Source organism: Rhopalosiphum padi, chromosome 4 (genome assembly GCF_020882245.1).
Source record: "Rhopalosiphum padi isolate XX-2018 chromosome 4, ASM2088224v1, whole genome shotgun sequence".
Lineage (NCBI taxonomy): Eukaryota > Metazoa > Arthropoda > Insecta > Hemiptera > Aphididae > Rhopalosiphum > Rhopalosiphum padi.
In genome coordinates, this window is record NC_083600.1 from 12,979,387 (window position 1) to 12,997,698 (window position 18,312).

At 24.5% G+C, this 18,312-nt stretch overlaps 5 protein-coding genes across 13 annotated transcripts; 3 read left to right on the plus strand and 2 right to left on the minus strand.

Moving 5' to 3' along the window:
- Positions 1 to 33: 33 nt before the first annotated feature.
- Positions 34 to 5,864, plus strand: LOC132930595 (protein arginine N-methyltransferase 9-like). 5 transcript variants are annotated; one of them, XM_060996538.1, is made up of 10 exons: positions 34 to 354; positions 2,634 to 2,928; positions 3,022 to 3,148; positions 3,484 to 3,720; positions 3,797 to 3,964; positions 4,025 to 4,352; positions 4,416 to 4,759; positions 4,834 to 5,121; positions 5,238 to 5,391; positions 5,464 to 5,864. In XM_060996538.1, exons 2-10 carry the CDS (start codon positions 2,766 to 2,768, stop codon positions 5,800 to 5,802), a joined length of 2,148 nt encoding a protein of 715 aa, XP_060852521.1. In that variant the 5' UTR covers positions 34 to 354; positions 2,634 to 2,765; the 3' UTR covers positions 5,803 to 5,864. The 5 variants fall into 5 exon arrangements, with proteins under 5 accessions (XP_060852521.1, XP_060852520.1, XP_060852518.1 ...); XM_060996537.1 differs by having other exon boundaries at positions 34 to 224; positions 301 to 354; positions 4,025 to 4,759; XM_060996535.1 differs by having other exon boundaries at positions 4,025 to 4,759.
- Positions 5,865 to 8,559: 2,695 nt separating this feature from the next.
- On the plus strand, positions 8,560 to 10,149 carry LOC132929199 (ATP synthase subunit g, mitochondrial-like). The gene is made up of 3 exons (XM_060994378.1): positions 8,560 to 8,720; positions 8,816 to 8,976; positions 9,883 to 10,149. The coding sequence occupies exons 1-3, from the start codon at positions 8,684 to 8,686 to the stop codon at positions 9,985 to 9,987; spliced, it is 303 nt and encodes a 100-aa protein (XP_060850361.1). The 5' UTR covers positions 8,560 to 8,683; the 3' UTR covers positions 9,988 to 10,149.
- Positions 10,150 to 10,584: 435 nt separating this feature from the next.
- LOC132929198 (uncharacterized) lies at positions 10,585 to 15,167 on the minus strand. 3 transcript variants are annotated; one of them, XM_060994377.1, is made up of 4 exons: positions 15,063 to 15,167; positions 11,915 to 12,065; positions 11,001 to 11,220; positions 10,585 to 10,936 (listed from the first exon to the last, which is right to left on the minus strand). In XM_060994377.1, the coding sequence occupies exons 2-4, from the start codon at positions 11,992 to 11,994 to the stop codon at positions 10,787 to 10,789; spliced, it is 450 nt and encodes a 149-aa protein (XP_060850360.1). In that variant the 5' UTR covers positions 11,995 to 12,065; positions 15,063 to 15,167; the 3' UTR covers positions 10,585 to 10,786. The 3 variants fall into 3 exon arrangements, with proteins under 3 accessions (XP_060850360.1, XP_060850357.1, XP_060850358.1); XM_060994374.1 differs by lacking the exon at positions 15,063 to 15,167 and adding an exon at positions 12,120 to 12,516; XM_060994375.1 differs by lacking the exon at positions 15,063 to 15,167 and having other exon boundaries at positions 11,915 to 12,516.
- Positions 13,023 to 16,785, plus strand: LOC132929196 (pachytene checkpoint protein 2 homolog). 3 transcript variants are annotated; one of them, XM_060994371.1, is made up of 9 exons: positions 13,025 to 13,213; positions 13,418 to 13,604; positions 13,668 to 13,859; positions 13,937 to 14,164; positions 14,231 to 14,424; positions 14,500 to 14,653; positions 14,715 to 14,827; positions 15,393 to 15,568; positions 16,440 to 16,785. In XM_060994371.1, exons 1-8 carry the CDS (start codon positions 13,170 to 13,172, stop codon positions 15,559 to 15,561), a joined length of 1,281 nt encoding a protein of 426 aa, XP_060850354.1. In that variant the 5' UTR covers positions 13,025 to 13,169; the 3' UTR covers positions 15,562 to 15,568; positions 16,440 to 16,785. The 3 variants fall into 3 exon arrangements, with proteins under 3 accessions (XP_060850355.1, XP_060850354.1, XP_060850353.1); XM_060994372.1 differs by lacking the exon at positions 16,440 to 16,785 and having other exon boundaries at positions 13,023 to 13,213; positions 13,418 to 13,595; positions 15,393 to 15,692; XM_060994370.1 differs by lacking the exon at positions 16,440 to 16,785 and having other exon boundaries at positions 15,393 to 15,692.
- Positions 16,786 to 16,889: 104 nt separating this feature from the next.
- On the minus strand, positions 16,890 to 18,021 carry LOC132929197 (uncharacterized). Its single transcript, XM_060994373.1, has one exon. It carries the CDS (start codon positions 17,703 to 17,705, stop codon positions 16,959 to 16,961), a length of 747 nt encoding a protein of 248 aa, XP_060850356.1. The 5' UTR covers positions 17,706 to 18,021; the 3' UTR covers positions 16,890 to 16,958.
- Between the last annotated feature and the right edge of the window lie 291 nt (positions 18,022 to 18,312).

The following is an 18,312-nucleotide window of genomic DNA, read 5'->3' on the forward strand; positions in this document are numbered from 1 at the left end:
TGTGATAAAATTGAACTTATCTTGCATACAAGTTCGTGTCTAGCAATATAATATTCAATATTATAACATAGTATTATTTATTATTATGTATATTGGAAAACTACTATTCAAGTATAAGTATAACTGTTGAGTAATAACTATCAAATAATATGACCGTATTATACAAAAAAAGACCATGTTAATGTCGTTGTGTCATGCATAGATAAGGAAGTAGTTTTTAAAATGTAAAAGTACTTAATTATCTTAATATATTGTACGTTGGTATTTTAAGTATGTACATTGTACAGTATCTATTTTCAGTGACCCGAGACCGAAGGCACAGAATACCATTCTGTGCCGTGCCGTAGCCCGTAGGTAAGTATTAAGTGTGCACAAAGGTGTTTGCACAGTTCGTATACTTATAACTGTAGAATATGTACACATTGCTATAGTGTTTTTTAAATAGATATCAAAAACACTGTACCTAGGCAATACATACGTGTAAACTCATACTGACATGGTGACATTACTCTATATTGAATTAAAAAAAAATAACATAGCATCACATAACAAGTATTTGTATCTATACTATAAAGACTAAAATCAGGTACACTAGAAAAACCATGATTTTTTTTTCATTTCTGGTGTTAAATCATAGAGATTCTACAATATAAAGATAAACTATTATGCAAGAGATTAAAATATGTTATGCTATAGACAATCAAATACATGACGTATAAAACAATTTTAATATAATGATGATATAATTACCTGGTATTCTTCTAGTTTTCTATCTTTATGGCTTTATCTTATGTTTTTACTTTATACCACTATGGTAACATACTATATTAAGATGAATATGATAAAAAAATCTTAAAAAATTATATTACACCAATAGTTAAAAATTAAAAAATTCATGTATAAATTAAGTTAGTGTAAATTAATTATAAATATAAATTAAATTAGTCAAGGATTTTATAATCTTAAGTCTAATTATAATGGTTACAACACTGATACGAAAAAAAATTGCCTTTATATTATTCTGCTCTGATATTTTATTATTACTATTTACTACTACATAAATATTAAAAGGGAAAATATTTCAAATGTTTATAAATAGTTTAAAAAGATCAACATATCTTGAAAATTAAATCATGTCTAAAAACTGCTAATATTTATATATATATAAAGAACAAAATTCAAGTCTCCCACGGTTAATACTTATTAAATTATAACACAATAATGTATATTCAGGATCTAAAACAGTAAAATAAACAATGTTTTGCACTATTGATGTTATACAATTGATAGTTGTACTAAAATTACATGATGTATTTCATCTCAAAATTATTTATTTAAATTATAAGATATAATAATAAAAGTTGATTTTAAAATAAGCATATTATGTACAATTCTATAAACAATTGTAAATTTAGTTTTCAGTTTTATATAATATACCCAACTTAAATCTATATTTTATTCACATTAAAATATATCTTGATTTTGATGTAATATTTTTTAAAATTTAAAATTTCTTTTATTAAATTGTGATTGTTTAATATTTTTCTAAAAATTAATTACCTTTAGTAAAAATACAAATATTTTAATAAAACTTAAGTAAGCATTTTATATTGTCTTTTTTTACATTTAAAACAATTTCTGAATACAGTATTAGAAGCAAGCTACAAACCATGTATTTATATATATAAAATTTTAAGATGAAATTGTACCTATATATTTTTTACATTAAATAGTTATAATATAATCAGTAATCACTAGTGACAAATACGACTATAGCTAGGGTTACTATATGTCCGGAATTCGTCTGGATAGTCTTGATTTAAAGTACCTATCCAAATTGGTGTCCTGATTTTACAAAAGTTAACGTTTAAATCACTATTTTAGTACTAAAATATTATAATTTTTATTTATTTATTCTATTCTATTGTAATGGTATATCATTATATATTTATCAATGTAAATCCTTGTATTTTTTTGTAAATGTAAATTTAAAAATGTAAGTTAATATTATCAATAGAAAAGTTAGATAACCTTGTCGAGACTATAATTCAAAAAAATCTGTAAAAAAAAATGGTTACAGATCTTCGGGTTACACTCTGTATAAATGTGTAATATGTCATTTTTCATATTTTTTCACAGAATGTCACAATAAGCGACGACAAAAACCCATCATTATCGTTGTTATTATTTATTACCAAAAATTAACGTATTATTTAATGTACTCCTACTAAATAATTATTTGTATTTGTGTATTAAACATTAATTTGTTCACAATTTATTTATCTGAAAGATACCCTCTCATCTGAAAAGGAATTTTGGTGTCCAGATTTGGTCTAAAAACATTATGGTAACCCTAACTATAACACACTTATGTAATGTAAATTAAATTGTATAATATAATAATATAATATAAGATTTTGAAATATAATGTTTTTACCAATTTCTTACAAATTATAAAACTTAAATAAAAATAAGCATTACTATTAAAAGTATAGTTTGTCCAATTAAAGGAAATATATATCAACATTTAACTAATAAACTACCATAAATCAATATAAAAAAAAAAATAGACAGCATTTCACTCATTTCAGATCATGTAATTTTTAATAGAACTAATATTTTTGATTTTTCAGCTAAATTAACTGATTAATTCAAGAACTACTTTTAATTACAAAAATACTGCTACATTAATAATTTATGTACAAAAAAATAGATTAGAAAAAAAAATGTATAAATGAAATAAATTTCATTCAAAGTTGAAAAAAATGGAATATACAAATAACAATATAATTAGAAGACTACTTCGATTGGCCGATTTAGCAATGGATCGGTTAGAAAATGGACCAGCATTTGCTCATTTGTCAGTTTTAATAGACATTGCACCAGATCTCAAAGATAGTATTAAACATAAATTCATTACATGTCTGTGTATGTTTTTGTATTATTTTACATAATAGTTTATGTATATGGTATATATTATATTATATTATATTATAAAAATCTTTTATTATTCATTTTTAGGTTATTATGGAAAAGAGCTCGAAGATAATGAACGTTATTCTGATATTTTTAATTGTTATGAAAATGCTTTAAAACTATTTCCAAATAATGAAATATTACTCAATAATTTAGGATCTCATTTAATTAGGTAATAACTCTAGTTTTACAATTATACTTACTAGAGATCTGAAGAAAGGATTTTTTGCCAAAAATGTGTCGTGAAAAATATATATATAGCATAATATGATATAAAATAATAGTGTTATTATTTATTTTTTTTTTTTTACTCTAAACTGTATTCTATTGTAGGTACTGTTTATATATATCAGATGCATCAAAAAATAATGAAGCTCTGCATTGCATTATTATCATTATCATCATCTTATAATTAATTTAATAAACATGAGAAAACAACAAATCAATTTATAAAATCATGTTTAATATATTTTTACTTTTAAATTTTTTATTCGGTTTTCGTTCTAGATTAGGTTACAATGAAGAAGGTCAACATTTTGTTATGAAAGCACTTGATATTAATAAATTTTATTTACCAGCAATAACTAATATTCAAATTGTAAATAGCCGTTTTATTGAACGTTGGCATTATAGAATGTTAAATGACTCAAAACGTAATTTAGCTTATAAAAAAGCTATTGGCAATAGAATAAGTCAGGGTCATAAAACAATATTAGATATTGGATGTGGATCTCTTATTTTGAGGTTAATAAACATAAAAACATTTTCTAATGTTAAGTAAAACTTTTTATATAAATAATCAAATTTAATTTTGTTCTAGCTTATATGCAGCAGAGTATCCAGTTGACAAAATCTATGCTTGTGATTATTCTAAGATTATGTCAAAAATTGCATCTGAAGTTTTAACACGAAACAATATACATAATTTAATCAAAATATTTAATATGAATTCAAATGATTTATGTATTCCAGATAATATTGATGAACGGTAAATAAATTAAAGATATATTATTAGATGTATTTATTAAAGTTTTGGTATGTATTTCAGAGTTTCCTTAGTTATTACTGAAACTATGGATGCTGGTTTATTTGGTGAACATATTCTTACTACTCTTAAGCATGCTTGGGATAAATTACTTTTACCTCCAAAATCAAAAGTTAACCCTGAACTACCACATGGGTGTGTTATTCCACATCACGCAACAGTATATGCAGTTCCTATTCAATGTTCTTATGTTCGTAAGAGAAACCTATTTTATGGAAAAGAACAGTTATATTTTAAGCAACTTAATTTATGTTCTACTACCAATGAACCTTATGATTGTGAAAAATTAAACCAATTGCCTGGAGATTGTGTTTTCTTAGCTACACCACAAGTAGTCATGGGTATTAATTTTAATGATCCAAATCAAATAAATAAATTATTAAATACTCAAAAGGTTAACATGAAAAGTATGAAGTACAGTATAACTCGGTCAGGAAATGTAGATGCTATTATTTCTTGGTTTGTTGTTGATTTGACGGAAGACATATCTATTAATACAATTGATAAAGAAAATGAAAACTGTTGTTGGGAACAAGCGCTATTTGTTTCCAAAAGTAATAGAACAGTTGAACAGGGAGATGAACTCTGTGTATTATATAAATGGGAAGACGATCATTATGTTCTGAAATTAGATGATGAAATTAGCAACTCAAAATTTATTCCATTAGAAAAAGAAATAATTTCATTTTTAAATGATACTAATCAAGTTGAAGGTTATATAAAAGCTGCTAATCAATGGTAAAAAATAGAAACTAAAAATTTATATACTGTAATAATCATGTTTAAAACTTTGAAAATAACTTTTGTTCTAGGTACATTAATAATAAACCTCTTAAAAGTGTAAGAATTTTGGATACATGCCCATTTCCAATTTTTGGCATAGAAATTCTTTCATTAGCTTCTTCTTCTAATAGTTATATTGATGTTGAAATTTATTATATTGACGAAAATCTGACAGAAGTATTAGACAGTTTTAAAAACTCAAATATATTTTGTTTTGATAAAAAAAAAATGAAAAAGTTTGATGTCATTATTGCTAATTATATTAATTTTTATGGAGAATTTAATACCAATGTTATTGAAAATCAAATATTTACAGAGTAAGGAATATAGTAATTAAATATACATAAGTTATTAAATCATTAAAATGTTTAACATCGTTTAAATTTTATAAATTATAAATTTTGCTATTTATAAAATAAATATTTTATCTTAGAAAAATGTTAAAACCACATGGAATTATTTTGCCAGAAAAAATTTCAATAAAATGTCAGTTGGTCAGTTCAAAATGGTTACCATATGTTAGTAAAGTGATTGAAAATAATGATAGTTGTAATCCTCATATTCGAGATTTAATAAATACATATAGTGTAAGTAATAATAAATTAATAATAACTTACAAGTTAATACACAATTTATAAATTAATATTTTATTTGAATAGGTTAATCATCATTTGGATGTATTCAAACATTTAGTAACAGATATATGTTTGTCAGATTGTAAGACATGTTTGACCTTATTACCAAAACAACTATCTCAGGAAATATCATTACTTATAAATATACCAATCATAGCTAATGGAAAATTAAATGCGATCTTGTATTACTTTGAAATACTTATTTATAACAACTGTAATGTTTCTACGGCAAATGAAAATTCATATGTAAACCAGTGCGCTTTTCTTGTTGAAAATGCAACAAATGTTTATTTAGGAAATGAGGTGAAAATAAATACAATGATTAACAATGGTCATTTACTTTTATCTGTGGATAGAATATAAAACAAAATTTAAACTATTTATACAAAAAATAATAAATTATATTGTATGATTTTTACCAATAATGTTACTTTTCTACATTTTTTTATTCAAAAAATATTTTTATTATTTAGTATAAGTTTGACTTTACAAATTCTAAAATTGTATAGTTGATGTTGGTTTGGGATATTTTAGAACACTTCTAACACTTTTTAAATTTTGTGTTTTAATGTAGTCTATAATTTGTGAAGATTTTGAGGAATTTGAGTAATATTCTTTTGTCTTTAGTTTATCATTATAACTCATATTTTAGATTCTGAGTGTAGGAACAACTGTATTGATCTTACAATGATGTGAGTATTTTATTTTTTGGTTATTGTGTCAGCTATCACATTTTAGAGCAGTAAAAATGATTAAATTTTATAACTTTGAGAGTATGTTAAATTGCATAAGGTAGTTAATATATATGGAGGTCAAAAGTAAAAATTCTGATTACTTTTCATAATATTAAAAAATAATTAAATAAAACAAAAAAAATTAAGAAAATATGTAAAACCAGTTTTCTAGAAAATTGATTTTGTTTTAATTCCAAAATGAATAACCATAGATACTTGAATTTTAATGTTTATGCATTGTAAATGTGCAATTTTCAAATTGTTTTGACTTTATGAACTATTTATTTATAGAAATTTTTTAATTTTCTGTTGTCTTGTCTTTTCTTGTTTAATTTTTATCAATAAACGTCAATAAAAAAACGTTACATGGTTAAAAAGCTAATTACAGAATATTAAATTCTTCATAATTTGTTAATATTGAAATAAAAATAAATGATAGAGCGTATTACCATAAATATAATTTATGAACATCTAAACTTTAAATATTGATGAAATAAGATTCATACGTACAATAATGACTCGGTAATTAATTTTAGTTTTTATATTATTATTCAAAAAATATTGATTATAGAAACTTAAAATTTTCTAACACTACTTTAAGTATCATTTTTATTACTCAATGAAAATTTTGAAATATTAATTAGACTAATTTTAAATTATGCCCATGGGCATTTGAAATTTTGAAATTTTTTTAAAGCTGATGAAAATGTTTGTGCTTAGTAAAAAGCTTGAATATTACATAAAAAATCCTACAAATTGTGTTAAAATATACATACATAATTTTTTTTTATAAGCATTTCAGCATTTGTTATCCAAATATTGTTGAAATCACGAACATATGCAAATAATTTTCTAGTTCGAAAAGTTAATTGAATGTTTAATTTTTAAAGTCAATAATGATTGGAAATTTAATATAAGGTTTCTCATAAATGGTTCATATAATATAACCAATAAATCTAAAAAAATATATAAACATGCGTTTTTTTTTATGCACATTGTAAGTCACTAATAGTTAAAATTAAGTACCTAACAAAAAATAACGATTTCAGTTTTTTTATATTTTATTCACTGACGCTATATAATGGCGTTTTATTAATTGTTTACAGCGAAAATTAATTCAATCTACTGTTTAACTTATAGGTAGTGAAAAGTGAAATACATTATCTAGTTACTTTAATAGCAATATAATAAATATATCATAAAATATTGTAAGCAGTGGCGCCCAAGATATATTTTTCAGGTGTAGCAAGAAATAATTTTACCCACCCACCCACCACCTTATAAACTCAAAAGTCAAAATAATATTATTTTAATTGATAATATTAGTAAATATTAAGGTACCAACCAATATAATCTGTGTTTTGTCAGAATAAGGTGTATTAATTTTTAAAGAGATATACCAATATACATTCATACCAATATGTAACAGGCATTATATTTTTTAAATTCATTAAAACCTTCAAAATAAAAATTTATTTTCGAGTGTTATGTAAATAGTATACAGTATAGGTGGTTTACTGTTTATTTCAAACGGTTTACGAAATATAAAGCATGAACAAAATACAATAACATTATCATTATTTTATAAAAATAATTAATAATGAACATATTTCAAGTTAATTATTTTATGTTATTATACCCATTACCTAGTACCCACCCTCCCCTTATTTTCAAAGTGTAGCGACTGCTACACCTAGTAATAGGGTTGGGCGCCGCTGATTGTAAGTACCTAGATCCTAGGTAATAAAATCTTGATAGACCTTTGTTACTCAGAATCGTTTTCTGTATGCAATGATTATCATTGCAGAATTCAAGTTAAACACAATTTTGAATTTACCTACGTTATTTTTAACGAATACTAACTAGTGAATTACTATTTAATACTAATACTCATTCAACACCTGTACAGACGTACAGTGTAGCGTTAACTACTTTTTCACTTTTTTGATCCGATCTCAATATTTGTACATTTTTAGTCATTGCAGCTATGATTTTTGAACATTTGGAAATTTTTTGAGTTATGAAATCAAGTATGAATAATGAATAATTAATAGGTTCCTACTATTAATATAACATTTGTGTCAAATTAATAAAATATCAAAATCTTTTCGATTTAATTGCTGCATAAATAATAATTTATGATTTTATTTAATACTGCTATTAATTAAAAATTTTAAATACTATTATAGACTATACTATAATATTGGAATTTTTAGAACATGTTTGAACAAAATATTTTATATTTTAATATCTTTACATTTGATTAATTATAGCGCCAAATATCAAAATCGATTATATTTGTATATAATGTCTTTGACTTGTTTAGAACGTCTTTATCGAAATTGTTGGTTGTACATGTACAGCTGTTATTTTATCACGACCTGACATTCATACTTCATAGTTCATACATATTACTCTTTAGGATTCCAGACCTCGTTAATATTTTACATTTTCATTTTCTGTTTTACAGTAATTTAAGACTATTTTGTAAATTAAAAAAAATCAACAAAATGAGCGGGGCAGTCAAGAAAGTCAGTTTAATTAGCTGTAAGTATTAGTTATTCCTTAACTGAATCTCAAATATTAATTCTTAAAAATAAAGTAATTATTATAAAAAAAAAATGTTTTCCTATATTATGTAGCAATCATTGCCACAGCCAAGCCCAACTTACAAACTTTTGTGAAGTATGCTAAAGTGGAATTAACTCCACCCAAATTGTCTGACTTACCGGAGATAAAAAACGAAATTTCCAAAATGATACAAACAGCTCGAACTGGACGTTGGAAGAATATTACTGTCAAGGTACGTTCATTTAATCATGATTAGGTGTTTGGAAGTTGTAGGAGCTAAATAAGCAAAATATGCATGAAAAAAATTATAAAATATGCATGAAAAAATGTAATGTGAAAAAAATTTAATAAATTATTCAAAAACGTATAAGGTAATTATTATTTATAAATTATAATCAATGTTATTACTTATTAATATACACACAAAAAAAAAAAAAAAAATTATGAATTATAAATTGTATAATTAAAAATTAAGCGGTTAGCATTAGACAGTTTATTGAACTAAAGAATAGTTAAAAATATATATTTTCATTATTTTTGAAATTTATTAGAAAATATTAAATATTCATGATATGCGTATAAAAATCAACAAATATGCATTTTTTTCTTTAAAATTGACGAAAAATGCATTTTTAATTTTTAAATTTTAAACTCAACATCGTAAAGATTTCTAGCTTTGTCGTAAATATAGAGCATACAAAACAATATGCAACTCCTATAACTTCCAAACCCTATTCATGATGTTTAGATATAAATATAATATAATATTTAAATAATTTTTGTTTTAGTAAATGTTAAATACCCTTATAAAATTATCAACAATTTTAAGCATCTTTATAATGTATATAGTATATTAAAGCTATTCAAATTTTGAATTGTTTTTCTTAAAGTTCTAATAATAAATTAAAAGCATTATTTTATTCATGGTTCAAATTAATTATTTTAATTAAGTATTCATTGATTTGTTGTACAAATAAGTGCCTTAATACTATTAATTATCCAATTAGTATTATATTTATTAAAATCAGATATTTTATTAAAATGAACTTGCATGACACAGTATTTATTTATATTTATATTCCAGAACACATTTTTTTCAACATCCTTTACATTATATTTTAAATATTTTATTTTACAGGATGCTACCCTCAAATCACTCATTGCTCTTGAAGTATATATGTGGTTCTACGTCGGTGAATGTATAGGAAAGAGGCACTTAATTGGATATGACATCAAGTTATAAATGTATTCCTGTAATTTAAAGAACATAATGCTTCTCCAGATTAAATACAATTATTTTGTATCTAGAAATTATATTATTTTGTAGGTATACAACATTTTTATTATTCAAATACACATGTAAACATTTCTTCAGTTATATAAATAGTAAATGGTAAAAACAGTATTACTTAATTTTTTTATTTACCAAAATGATATCCTTTTTTCACATTAGTAACCGACAATGCTGCAGGAAATACTCTCATAATAGGTACTTCTACGAGACCAAAATGATATCCAACAATTATTACAATGATATATCTTCCAAAATGATCATGCCTATTCTATATTATAATTAAATTTAACGTTTTTTTTTTTTTATTTCATTTTAATTGTACTAAATAATTAATATTCAAAACATGAAAATATTTGGTAAAAATAATTTAAATTTAGTAATCTGAAATCTGAATAAAATATACATCCATATTTTATGTATGTTTAATAAGACAAATCTATTTCTATATCTAAAATGGAGTAAAACACGAGAAAAGTACCTTTGTCCTCTGGTTTCTATGTTTATAATTATATACATAAATTTTTAATTATAGATAATAGATGTGACTGATACATCAACATTTTTTTAATTTGTAAAAAAAATTTATAAACATTTAGATACTGCCCGTGGGTGGTTAAATCAAATTTTCTCTACTCTGAATCATTTTATTTACAAAAATTAGTTTGCATGTGCATCAGTAGGTATACAATAAAGTAATTATGTAACAAATATTAAATATTATTTGATCAATACATTAAAAATTATTTATTCATAAAGTTTGTCCATAATATTTATTCCAATTTTCAGCTGGTGAACATGTTGCTAATGGTAGGCTTAAACACTTTAAATTATGTTTGCATTCTGGATGTTTACATTCATCTTCAATGCCATTGAACTTAACACATGTACATCTTTGATCCTGTATATAAAAAAAGTAGTATAATAGGTAATAATGATTTTTAGTTATTAGACCTTATTATTACCACTTTGAATACTTCTTTATAAATTGCAAATGATGTTCTCCTGGAAAACAATGGCTCAAATAATTGTTTAAATTTAAAATCATCTGTAGTAGGTATTGGTGACATGAGGCAACATCCACTTTCATGACACTTGATCCTTTCTAATGGATTAATTGACGAACACAATACTCCACTCCTCCACAATTCTTGGCATGTTTTGGGTTGTGTTTTCTGTATATTACTGTAAGTATATGTGTTAGCCAATTCATACATTTCAGAGGTTAAACTTTTAGTATTGGTGTACACCGTGCACACTTTATGGATTGATATAAGTTCCTAAATATTCTTTAAGTATTTCAACTAAGATCTAATTAACAATATAATTTTATTTTAAACTAACAGCAGTAGAACTTTCAACTGACAATTACGTTTTATGTTACTCGTACGTAGGTAATGTCTTCGTCTTATAACATGGCAAATTTACGATCAGTAGAACCAATACCAATCTTGTGATGGCTATAATATTAAAATGAATTGTCAATTAACTTACCTACCTATTATTAAACTTGAAGGTAGCTAAGTACCTTAGAAGTAATAACTAATTATAATATGTTTTATAATGTTTTTGTCTTTTAGCTTGATAATCGGTCAGTTTATTAAAATAACACAGCATTGGTTTTATAGAACACAAATTAACTATAAATAATATTAAATATGCTATATTGACATAAGATATTATGTTATTTGACTTTAAATTGGTGGACTCGCGGGTAAGACCTCATCAATAAATTTTAAATTATCAACTGTAATTTATTTGTACATTTAAATTGTTTGGTTTCTCATTTGTTCATTTGTAAATAATAATATCCTTAAATGTATAGAAATCTTAAAAATTTAATTTAATCAAAATCTCATTGTCGATTTAATTTACTCACTCATTATGTAAATCATTTAATTCTGTTTTTGCCAGAGTATTATTGTTTTCAATTTTATATGTACAATTCTTATTGGCCATTTTATAAATTAAAATTCTTCTGTCTTTATAATATATTTTTAAAGACTTGGATACTCTTCTATATATCTAATCTATTGGGAAATAATTTGTATTAATGTGTAATAATTATGAATTTGTATACTTACTTATATATTTATATTTGTGAATGTGTATTGACGTATTGTATTAGTAATATGTTACTTAGTGACAGTTAACATATTATAAATTTATAATACAAAATGTATTACTATTACATGTATATAAACTTAATGTTATAACATTATAATAACAATATTATCTATTGTTCTATGATATTATATAGGTAATTGGTAAGTACTTATTTGAATCTAAACTGAATAGACATAATAGACTTGTAGGCACATAGCCGTATTATAATTCTATATAGGTACAGTAAAACCTTATAGAGGTTTTACCGTGATAACTGATAAATAACGGTGGTCGTCACTACGAATACTGGTTTTAAAGGTATAATAATTCAAAATTACTGTAATGCATATTAAGTTGAATTATTTTTTCTGTGAATAATAACGTACATTTTATAAATTTTAAAAAGGTAGCTCTTAACCCATTTTTATTTGAAAAAAGTAATTGTTATACTTAGAATTTTCATTTAATTAGTATTGGAAATACTAAATAGTTATATAATTAATTTACTCATAAGTTATAGGCGTTATAGCCTTATAGTTTATACAAGATACAAGATACCTATATATAGTAATTGATAAAATAGCCACTTTCGTGTAATTAATTAAATTTGGCAGAGGTCAAATGAAAATAGATACTTTCAATTTACTAAATGCTCAATTAAGAATTGTTGACCTTTGACATTACAAAATTACAACAATATGTGATTTATGAATGCATAGGTATAAAATAATACACAACGTAATAACTAATAACTTATAATAATTTTGAATGACCGCCATTTAAGATGATAATAATTTTTATATTCTCCTTGAATAATTTTCCGTTATATCTTATCATATTTTTTGAATTTTTCAAATAATGACTATTCCATAATCACAAATATTATTAATATTTTATATTATACACAGTAAATAGTAATACACGTTTGTCGTTATATAAGAGAATAGCTCTGATTTTCTGTAGTCTGAAATAGTGAATAACAGTTGTTTCAATTATAACAACAAAATAATTGATTTTTCTAATTAACTATGAAGAATGTTTTGCACGTGGAAGTGCTTCTAAAACCCGAGAAGTATGTATATTATATTTAAATATTATGTATTATGTTTAATTTTAAGTGTTATCCAAACGTTTAGGTAGTATAAATTTAAGATTTAAGATTTACAATTTGTCTACTAAAGTATACCAATTAAGCTTAAACTTTTATAAAACAAATAAATATTATTTTATTGTTAAATGTACTATTGTCTATTGCTTATTAATAATATTTGTATAGAGCAATCGAAATTCCTGAATTGGAAAAAGTCATCAGACTGGAATTAAAAAACATTGAACCGATAGTCCCAGAATCTACACATACTACATTTGTCACTGACGGACTATCTGATTTTGTAAAATGTATACAAATTTGCGAAATTGAAAATTTACTTGATAATGAAAATATTGAACAAATGGTAATAGAGGTATGTAATTTAATTAATCCTCTTTTAATTTTCAGCTAAGTTATAACTAAGAATAATTTACAGGCAGGAGTTGAATCATTAGATTTAGATACATACCTAATTAAAATCTATTTTTACAAATTAGATGATAGTGGTTTAGTAGACGATGCTACATCTGATGAAGCTACATGCAAAATGAGACGTTGTATATTACCCAATGTAGATTTTTGTGGTATTTGGGAGTCATTGGTATTTCAAGAACCAATTAAAGAAATTGTAACTATACAAAATATTAATACATAATATTTATTTTGTATAAATTATTTATTTATTTAAAAACTTGTTTGTTTTAGCTTTTAAACTACGCACAAACAGGGATGAATTTTGCACGTCATAATGTTGATACTAATGTTATTAGCTATAATAGATTAATCCTATTACATGGTCCACCTGGTACTGGCAAAACATCTATTTGTAAGGCCCTTGCCCAAAAGTTATCAATACGTTTAGGTCAACAGTACAATTTTTTCGAATTTATTGAAATTAATAGTCATAATTTATTGTCAAAATATTTTTCTGAAGTAAGAATTTAAATTTTAAATAATAAATGGCAAACTATTTTTACTTATTGTGAATTAATGTTATAGAGTGGATCATTGGTAATGTCTATGTTCCAACAAATAAAAAGTGTTTTGGAGTATGGTGATTCATTGGTATTCATATTAATTGATGAAGTAGAGAGTTTAACACGAGCTCGAGATGCAGTGTTGTCTGGTACTGAGCCATCAGACTCAATAAGAGTTGTAAATGCTGTACTCACGCAACTTGATAATTTAAGAAAGTAAACATAATCATTGATAATTGTTAAATAAGTTTTTGTTGTTACTTATTTGTTTATCACGGGTATCTTTTAAAGGTATCCAAATGTTATATTTTTAACCACATCAAATGTGACAGAAGCCATTGATACTGCATTTACCGATCGAGCTGACATAAAAATGCTGATTAACCCTCCTCAAGAAATGGCAATTTATACTATACTTAAAGCAGCTATTGAAGAACTTATCAAAGTAAAGAATAATTTTTAATGTATTAAATATATTTATTTAACATTTTTTACTTAAAAAATAGGTGAAATTGATTATAAATGTTGAAGAAAATGATAAATTTGATCGTCTCCCTGATGTTAATGCTGAACATAAAGAAGTTCTCAATACAACTCAAAAACTATATCAAATTTCCAAGTAAAAAAAAAAATAATAATAAACATATTCATAATATAATTATAATTAACCCGTCAGTAGGTGCATTAGTATTTGTAACATGATTAGGCGGCGTTCACTTCTCCAAATTTTACTACTATAAAAGTTGTTATTTGAACTCTAACTAAGTGAGAATTCTGGTTTGAATAATTAATTAGGATCACTATGATTATTTATTATTAAAAAATTCATATACATATAGGTACATATCAGTTACCGGTATTTATTCTGAATCTGATTTTGCTTTTGAACCCGATTGACAGGATTTCCATATAGTACATATAGCGTGGCACTAACTTTTGTCGGGACTGACCATTTTAATCCATTGTCATTTCAACACAAGACTATGGATTGGGTTATATTATTTATAGAAAAATTCCCAGATATGATAACATAAGGTATAAATAGATATCAACAATATAAGAATTAAATTTTCCAGTAGTGGCAAAAATAGTAATCGAGTGAACCGCGCTCATACACAACTATTGGCGGGTTAAATGAAGAAAATAAAAAATATATTGATTTTTTTTGTTATTCATTTTTTTAGAGAAAGTGTTGGTTTGAGTGGTCGTGTTCTAAAAAAAATTACTTTTATAGCACATTCAATATATATAAGGCAACCACAATGTGATGGTGTTCATTTGTTTTTGGATGCTTTACATAAAGCAGTGAAGTATCAAAAAACACAAGATGCTGGCATTACTAAAATAAAATAATTAAAAAGTATTCTTTTATATTTATTATTGTAAATTACAAATCTGTTTAATAATTTGTAATTATATCCTAAATAATTTTGTTTAAAGAAAATTAAATATTTATGATGCAAAATATAATAATTATAATTTTACTCATTATTTTAACAAATCAAATCAAATCATGGGCGGTTTGTTATAAGAATACTAGGAGCGACTGCTACTGTCCCGAAAATAAGGGGAAAAATGTTTTAAAAGTTTAACAGGTTTATTCATAATTCATAATAGAAGATTGATCATTTGAGTAAAAAATAATTGTATCTAATATCTATATCATAAATTGTATGTTAATGAAAAATTTAACTTAAGAAGAATCTAAAAATATTAGATTGGTCCTAGTAAATGTAGTAAGTGGGTTGTTTAAAAACTAGCTCTTTGAGTTATGAAGACTCAAGCCGTCACTGAATCAAATAAGTCAAAAGTTGTTAGTGAATCATCGAATCTCAAATAGATTAGTTAAATTTGGATTTTGTTCAATTTGTGACTGTAAGAATGATCATAATAATAATGTTTTTATCAACAGTGGCAACTGTTACCGGTTGCATTGAGGTATAGACTTAAAATTATGTTACGTATTCTTTATAAATGCAATTTATTGCTTAATTTACACCTTGGAAACAATTGGTTTTTTTTATATCTAACATAGCTATGGAGGTCAATAATAAAATCATAAATTTATTGATGAAAACAAAATTATTGTCATGTTTATAATTATAAGTAAAGCCTGGCCGGAAAAGGCATGTACTAAACATCTATAATATGATGCTTACTATCATTAAGATATGCTAATATTTAAGTAAAAATATTTGTATTAGTTATGTTTAAATTTAAATTTTTTATAGAAATATAAGATAATAGATCAGTAGTTTGGAAAATGTGAAGAGGCCCATTGTATTTGAAATGCACATATCCGAGTATATAAATATGAAGAAAATTTTAAATATTTTTATGCATTAGTTACCTGAATAGTTGTAGTTTTCAGTTAATAACCAATACATTTTGACAATTAAAAATGATCTAAATTTTTGTTATATACATATTAAAAATGTAAAATCAATATTTGTACAATTTTAATACAATATTATTAAACTTCTTAATCTCAACCATTGATTATGATATAATTATTTATAATTGATGTCTCAGTAAATGTATGAAAAATACATTAAAATATATTCTATGTGTACTCAAGTATTGTTTTCTATTTTTAGAATCCATAATAAACAAATTCAAGATGCAACAGGAACTACCTTTATCTTAATACAATAATTAGAAAATAAAATTTCAAAACAAAATAAATTTTTTTTTTTACATTTATTTCAGAAACTTACAACATTTACACAATAATGACTAAAAATAATTGATTAATCCAATTCCTTTACTAAACCAAGCATTTTGTCATAATCTATTGGCCTTTTGAATCTTTCTCTTAGGACAATTGATTTGTGTCCAGCTAGTCGATAATACTCTTTGTGCCAAGGAATGAAAACATTTATACTATCGGGCAATTTAATAGCTGTCTCAAATGTACACGTTAGATTTTTCCATGGTAAAATTGGATTAATGTACACTCCCACATACTGTCTGTTTGTGTTGTGTTTGTAAATCCTCAACACATATTTAGAAATAAAATTGTACGACACTATTTTCAGGAGCAACAACACAGGAATCATTATCATTAGTTCCAATGTTGAGTTGGGTATAAGCATTATATCTAAATATGTTTGTAAGTCAATTTTCCCAACTGTAAATAAAATATACAAATAGGCACCAATAAAAGTTGATGGCAGGACTATAATGGCAGCGATTACCATTCCACTCAAACACCGTGCATATGTTTCGCCAGTACCGTTGTAAATAAGTTCATACTCTGTCGGTGAAACCCTGTCTTGAGCAGCTTTTTTATTGTATACTTGATAAACCGGTTTTTCGCCCATCTTTTTCATAAAACAGCGATCCGGTACCAAACTTCCGGGTGACCGATTGATGGGTAATAGCGTGCGATTGCTGTAAATTATTGAAGTTCTTGAGTGCAATGTATAGGACCGTTTCATTGAAGAAAGTATTGAAGAGTTAACTCTACTCCGGAGACAGTAATTAAATATATACATTTTAGTGTTTAATAATCAGACGCGAACAAAAGTATTAAGTATATCTTCCAATACCAATTAAAATTTAAAATAACATTGAATTTATTTAAGTATTTATAAGTACATAAAATTAATTTTTCTCGCCTAATAGAATAAATATATATCTACAGAATTCAATCATCGAACGATTGAGCAACTCATATTATAAACATTAATAACGAGTAACCTTCTAAGTTTTAACACCAGCAATCAGTATTGACTATTGACTATTCAGTATTTCAGTGGCGGCCCGTGAAGTCTCAATTCGCGAACTTGTGAACGACGGCTTGAGCTGAACGGTTGTGTACAGTTATCACTTAACTCAATCGTGATAAGAAGTATAACACTACATAGTACCAATCTCGAGAATAAAAATCCCAAAGTATTTTTTTTTTGAAAATGTCACGCAAAAAAAATTAAATACTAAATAATATAATTGATATAATTATAGGTACATCGGAACAACTAACAATATTATAACTACGTTTTTAATATTAAGCATTAAGCACGATATACCAAATTCAATCGCGCTGGGCATTTGACTGTCCCCAAAACATTTTATAGAAACCCTATGGCGTATGTCAATATT